Source organism: Heliangelus exortis, chromosome 12 (assembly GCF_036169615.1).
Source record: "Heliangelus exortis chromosome 12, bHelExo1.hap1, whole genome shotgun sequence".
NCBI lineage: Eukaryota > Metazoa > Chordata > Aves > Apodiformes > Trochilidae > Heliangelus > Heliangelus exortis.
In genome coordinates this window covers 9,586,668-9,592,853 of record NC_092433.1, presented here as the reverse complement: position 1 = coordinate 9,592,853, position 6,186 = coordinate 9,586,668, and the positions used below count along the sequence as shown (strand labels likewise).

The 6,186-nt window shown below is 58.5% G+C and overlaps 2 protein-coding genes across 2 annotated transcripts in view; both read right to left on the bottom strand.

Moving 5' to 3' along the window:
• Positions 1 to 140: 140 nt before the first annotated feature.
• Positions 141 to 647, bottom strand: UCN2 (urocortin 2). The gene has a single exon (XM_071756447.1). It carries the CDS (start codon positions 645 to 647, stop codon positions 141 to 143), a length of 507 nt encoding a protein of 168 aa, XP_071612548.1.
• A 2,243-nt stretch (positions 648 to 2,890) lies between these two features.
• COL7A1 (collagen type VII alpha 1 chain) overlaps positions 2,891 to 6,186 on the bottom strand; it is a 29,896-nt gene continuing 26,600 nt past the window's right edge. The window contains exons 113-119 of the mRNA XM_071755946.1: positions 6,039 to 6,087; positions 5,911 to 5,958; positions 5,411 to 5,500; positions 5,218 to 5,301; positions 4,823 to 4,939; positions 4,046 to 4,225; positions 2,891 to 3,934 (exon numbers count right to left, since the gene is read on the bottom strand). Of these exons, the coding sequence (XP_071612047.1) occupies positions 3,885 to 3,934; positions 4,046 to 4,225; positions 4,823 to 4,939; positions 5,218 to 5,301; positions 5,411 to 5,500; positions 5,911 to 5,958; positions 6,039 to 6,087 (618 nt within the window). The 3' untranslated portion in view covers positions 2,891 to 3,884. The remainder of the gene's footprint in view (positions 3,935 to 4,045; positions 4,226 to 4,822; positions 4,940 to 5,217; positions 5,302 to 5,410; positions 5,501 to 5,910; positions 5,959 to 6,038; positions 6,088 to 6,186) is intronic.

The following is a 6,186-nucleotide window of genomic DNA, read 5'->3' as shown; positions in this document are numbered from 1 at the left end:
ATGAATGCCTGGACCAGGGGAGGGATGAGGTGCCATGTCTGCAGTCCCCCATGGGCACATGGATGCCATTCTGTGCTCCCCTCTGCCCGTGCCCCACACAGACCCATTGTCCTCCCCATCCCTGTCCCATCCGGGGAGGTTTATCTCCTGCGCCCAAGGCGGGCCATCAGCTCGGCGTTGGCAGCTGCCTTGGCCTGCAGCTCCTTCTCTCTGGCCAGGTCGAGGAGCACTTTCAGTACGTGTATGGGGACATCAAGTGACAGGGACACCTTTCTCACTGTTTTTCCAGGAGCAGGTCTCTGGGTGGCTGAGCTCATCAGCAAGGGAAACACTTTTCTTGCTGACCCCTCCAGCAGCTGCAGGCTGTCTTTGTCCAGATGAGATCCTTCTCCAGAGCCATGGTCACCCTTCCTCATTTCAGGGAGACCCGGCAACATCCTTTTAACCCCCGTGGTTTCCTGCCTCATCAGCTTGCCTCCATCCACATCTTGGAAGGCCAATGGGAGCTGCCTGTATCTCAGCTCCTTCTGGGCTCTTGCTGGCATTCCAAGGACCACCAGGAAGGCGAGCAAGGTCCTGCAGTGCAGTGTGGCCAGGAGCATCTGCAGGGAACATGCAGTCAGTGCCAAGAACCTTCTTCCTGCCATGCTGCCATGGCCCCACAGAGCACCCACTGGGGTTCCACACGCAGACCCCCTCACTCCCCACACCAGGTGGCCATGTCCAGCACTGGGGGATTTTGGGGAGCCTGTAAGTTTTCTACTCTGATTTTAACTTTTTTTTCATTAAGGAGGAAGTTTTGGGGAGGATGGAGAGGATATGGGAACCAAATCATCTGGTGTCCCTGTCCTTTCCTGCAGCTGCTGACTGTCCCCTCCATTTGACACCCTCCAGCCCTTTGCCACCCAGGGGAAGACACAATTCCACTTGAGTGGGTGTCAGCGTGGGGGTTCTGGCTGCTCCCCAGCCCAGACCTGCCCTTTGGCCAGGGAAGCATGATGTGCCAGAGGTTTCAGGGCCAGGCAGGCTTTCCTCCTCCCACGCCTTCCCTGGGGACAGCTGCTGGGCTCTCTGGGACAAAAGCCACCCCACGGGGAGGGACACAAGCCACTCAGCCTAAAATAGACATTAGGTCAGAGTGACAAGGGCATCAAACTGGCCCTATGCACTGAACTATGCGGAGCCTCAGCATCTTCCTCTGCCCCGGTGTGGGTCAGCACAGGTGTCGGGACACCTCTGCACAGGCCCTGCTGTGTGTCCACCTCTCCTCCAAAATCAGTCATGCAGCGGAGTTTGCTCAGCTGGAAGGAGAGCGATGAAATCCTGCAATCCCTCTCCAGGGTGAAACCCTTTGGAAAGTACCAGGGCCGGCAGTGGGTGAGGTTTCAACTCACTGGTGAGAGGTAATGAAAAGCATCCAACCCCCTGTAACCCCTTTCCCAGCTAACTGCCCTATGGAAAGCACCACCGAAGGCTGCAGCCTTACCATTTCCAGAAGGTCCTTGTCCCCCAGATGTCCAGGCAATGATCCCAAGAAGCGGGGACCACGAGCTGGGGGTTTGCCCTGCTCCTCGCTGAGCCCAGGCTCTTATCCTGCCCCCAGCTCCACCTCCGACCCACAGAGGGGGTGACGGTGACAGGCGGGGGGAACACACGATGTTATTAATACATTTTGCCTAATAGCAGATGAAATCATCCTGGGCTGTGGGTGGGCATTTGCCCCCTCCGTTCCATGAGTTGTTTTTGGAGGGCATTCCAGGAACCCGGGGCAGCTCAGGCATAATTATTTCACATCTGACAGGCAAGATGGTTTTTATCCATCTAATTGAGCCTTCCTGCTCCTGACATCCTTGCTTAATTACTTAAGGAATGGAAAAAATGCACATGCATATCCCTGCTGACCAGTGTCGCTGGCACGGTCCTTGAGTGCCAGACCCCTGGCCCCGTGCCACACAAGGCTCCGGGACATCTCCTACTGCTGGTTTGGTGCTGTTGTCCTGATGGGCTCCCTGGCCCTGGCCAGCTGGGGGATGTATCTGGAGATACCATTTCCTCACTGTGCCAGCCCCAGAGTGCTTCTTGGGCCCCTGGTTTGCAGCCAGCTGCACCAGTCAAACCAGGACACCACTGGTTCGCAGCTCACCTTCACACAATCTAACTGGGACACCACTGGTTTGCAGATCACCTGCACTACCAAGCCAGGGAATACCACTGGTTTGCAGCCCATTTTCACCAGTCAAGACTGACCCTGCTCCTCTGCTGCCTGACCACACTGAGGAACAAACTTAGTGCTGTTGAGGGGTGAGCCCCATACAGAGGGAGGGTTTTGCCCCAAATTTCCCTCCTTAGTGGCTGTGGGAGGACCAAGGGGCTCTCAGGCTGGGCAGTCACCTATGTGAGATGAGTTGGTGAGTGCTCAGCATGAAGGTCTTGCCAGGATGAGTAGTCAGGGTGCCCGTGGTTTGTGCTCAGAACACTAGGGGTCTTGCTCACCCCTGTGACCACAGGGTGACCCATCCCAGGCTAGGGAGAGGAAATAACATCAGCTCTGTTCCTTCTCCCAGGGACATCCAGAAACTTACTCTCAGCAGCCAAAATTAGCTGTTGGCACTGATTCACCCAGTGCAACACACAGCCCCACGTGCTGACACATCATGGCCCAGCTGGGGGGTCACGGCCCAGCTTGCATCAGCCTGGCACATGCCAGGCATGGGGATGAGACATAGGGGTCCCTGGGGGGTGAGGGCCCCCAGCCAGCACTGCCAGCAGTGTGCAGCTGGAAAGGGCATCCCAGCTGGGGTGGGCAAGGGGAGAAACATTTTGCTCCAGACCTGGCTCTAGACAGACCCCACAGGCACCTCTGGTGACGCACTGAGAAGCAGAGCATCTCCCCATGAGCACAGCTTTAATATCACAGCCCCCTCCCCCGCTGGTACAGATATACATTTGCTGTATACAGATATACACAGAGAGCAGCAGAACATATAGGAGTCACAAAGCCCACCTGGCAGCCTGTTAGCCCCCCAGGCCCTGAGGCAGTGGGGGGAACATCCCCACTTGGCCCTGGGTCTGGTGGCAGGCAGGGTCTGTAGGCCCCTGGGAGCTATCATTGCTTCCACGGAGCTGTTGAGAGCGAGCATAGGAGAGCAGGAACCTCCTCTAACACAGCACCATCATTAGGGTTTCCCCAGCAGGCTGGGGGGTGCAGGCAAGCACCCCCAGATTGACGACAGATGTGCAGCTGGCAGGCATGTGAGCTGGGGGTGGTGCATGGAGAAAGCCCCTGCCCTCCCACAGGTCTTTGCCAAATGTCACAGCTGCACAAGTGGAACAAGGTCCTGGTTGAGGTTAAGGTGAAATTTATTCAGATGGAGCAGCTTGCAGGGTTTGGGTGAGGCAGCAGCACCTGGCCCAGGGAAGTGGGCAGCCTCACCCAGCGAGGAAAGGTGAGCAGTGTGGGGTTTGAGGGATTCGGAGAGGTGGCAGGGAAGGAGACAAGGATATTAAATGAGGGAAGGGGAGTCCAGCCACTCCAAGTCCCAGCACCAATCCTGGGCAGCTAGAGAGGGGGCACAGGGCAAAGAGCCACCCCTTTGGCAGCAAATAAGTTAAAAATCAAACTGGAAACAGCCCAGGAAACCTCTGGGTGGGAAAGGGGCTTGAGAGCCTTAGAGCAGGGTGGATTCCTATTTTATGTAAATTTCACCTTAACGGGTAATAAAAGTGATACGAAAGGAAAAACCCATGAGCAGCAAAAATACACGTTAGAGATAGCACCAGGTTCCTGCTGGGGGCTGGTGGGCACTCGACCCCCGCCACCCGGGGCAGCCCGACCCCAGGCAGAGCAGCAGCCATCACCCTGCCTGCCCGGACGGCGCCCGCACCTACGCCTTCGGCTGCCCCCCCGCATCGCTGCCAGCCGCACCGCGGGCATCTGCGGAGAGAAGCGAGGCAGTGTTAGAGCCGAGGTGGGAGACCAGCATCGTCCCCCCGGCTCTGCACCGTGGCACCGGGCAGGGATGGTGCCGGACCACGCCGTGCCCACCTGCCCCCGGGCGCTGCCCGCAGTGCAGCTCGCACTCCTCCCTGCTGTCGAAGCGGTTGAGGTTGCCCCGGCAGCCGCTGTAGACGAAGGGTCGGCACTCGGTGACTCTTTGGTTGTAGTACCACCGCAGCGTGTAGCGCTGGCAGTCCCCCTCGTCCAGAGGCAGGGTGCAGAACTCATCTGCGGGGTCAGACAGCGATGGTGAGGACAGGCAGGATCAGGCAGCACGCCGGTGAGGGAGGCTGCCCGGCCATCTTGTGCCCTGTCTGAGCACTAACAGTGCGCTAACAGTGTGGGCAGGAGAGGCTGCTCTGGGCAAACCCTCACCGAGGGGCAGCTCCCTACAAAAGCCAAGACGCGGGTGGCATGGGGATGCAACGGTTCCAGCATTCCTTAGGAGGATATGGGAGAAATTTTGCATGCTCCTGCGGGGGATTCCCTGCTCTTCTGGGGGCTTTGGGATCCCCCCCTGTGCCTCATGTCCAGGAGCACAGAAAACCTGCCAGGGGCAGCAGGTCTCAGTGGCCCGGCAAACCCCTCATCGCTGCTGGTGGCAGCTTCGGCAAGGGGGAACAGAGCACAGGGTTGCATGGTGCGTGTGGTACAGTGCTGGGTGCCAGCAGGAGGGCTTCAAATCCCAAATCCCACTAGCCAGAGGCTGTGGGGACATACTGCCAGGCAGGATGTGAGGGCATCACCCCAGCAAAGCCTTAGTAGACCCCACCATCACCCCTAGTGGCTCCATACTTGGTGCCAGACAGGCACAGGGAAGCTCACCACCCATTGAGGGCTGCTCCGAGCTGTCCATCTCCGGGACCTCATCATAGTCATCCTCCTCATACAAGCTGTCGTACTCGAGGTCATCTGTGTCAAGCATGACCCGCCTGTCCTGCCCTGGGAGACAGTGACAGGAGTGAGCAGCCCCCTTCCTCCACTCCATCCCTGACATCCTTCATCTCCCAGCCCTGGCCCTGGCTCTGCACACACTGCACACACCTGTGCACATCTGCATTTGCACACACACATGCACCCACACTCCCTGCTGCCCTCTCCTCTCCACACTCATTAATTAAATGATTCTGGGATCAGCAGCACAGCCACTGATGTATGAGTGCCCATGAACAGAAGGCAGGGGTACAACCTGGGAAAAGAGGAACAGGGATGGCACTCACCCTCCTCTTCCTCGGTGTGCAACAACTTGAGCACAGGGACAGCCTGAGCACTTACAGCAGGGAGTGGCTGGGTAGGGAAGAGCCCTGAGAGGGGAAGGACACAGTGCAGGCATCAGGGAGGAGCCCAGCAGGATGGGGATGGGGAGGCACACGTGCCCAGGAGGACAGATGAGTCCTCTGGGCTCTCCATCACCTGTTTGGCCACGCTCCCTCTCTTGGCGGACAATTCTTCCTCCTCCCTGGGCAGACTGAAGGCTGCTCCTTGCCTGAGCCCCCCAGCCTCCTTGGAGAGAAAGCACACACCTCATCCCAGACCACTCCTTTTCACCATACATCTATCCCACTCCTCCAGCCCACCCTCAACCTCCAGCAACCCTGGCCCTCCTGCCCCATTCCCCAGCACCCATGTATGGATGGGGTGCAGTCCCCATGGTCCCTTCTTGACCCTGGCAGCATCCAGACCCCATTGTCATCATCCCAAGCTGGCTGCCCCCGGGGATCCCTGCTGTGCCATCAGTTCTGCCATGAACCTCCCCTCCTCCCTGTGCATGGTCCCATACGGATGCCAGCCCTGACTGAGGGTGTATCCCAGACACCTCTACCCTCCCTGCACTCCCCCCAGAACCAGTGGCACACATGGGTGGTGGGACCCCTTTGGTGTGGGTCAAGGGGGTAGGAAGGGAGAGCTGCAACCTGAGTGCTCACGTGAATCCAGGTGCCGTGGGAAGTGGCCACCGCAGGCTGTGGGAGAGATGGGGTAGGGGGTGAGGGACAGCAGGGAACAGACCCCCAGCCCTGGGCAGTGCAGTGAGGGTACTCACCACAGTGCTGGCTCATCTCCTGTCTGACAAAGGCACGGATCTCCTCCTCCTGCCGGCCACACAGAGCAGCAAAGGACCCACATCACAACAGGGGATGGTGCAGTCAGAGGGGAGGAAAAAACCTTTTTCCAGGCCCCAGTGCCAGAGC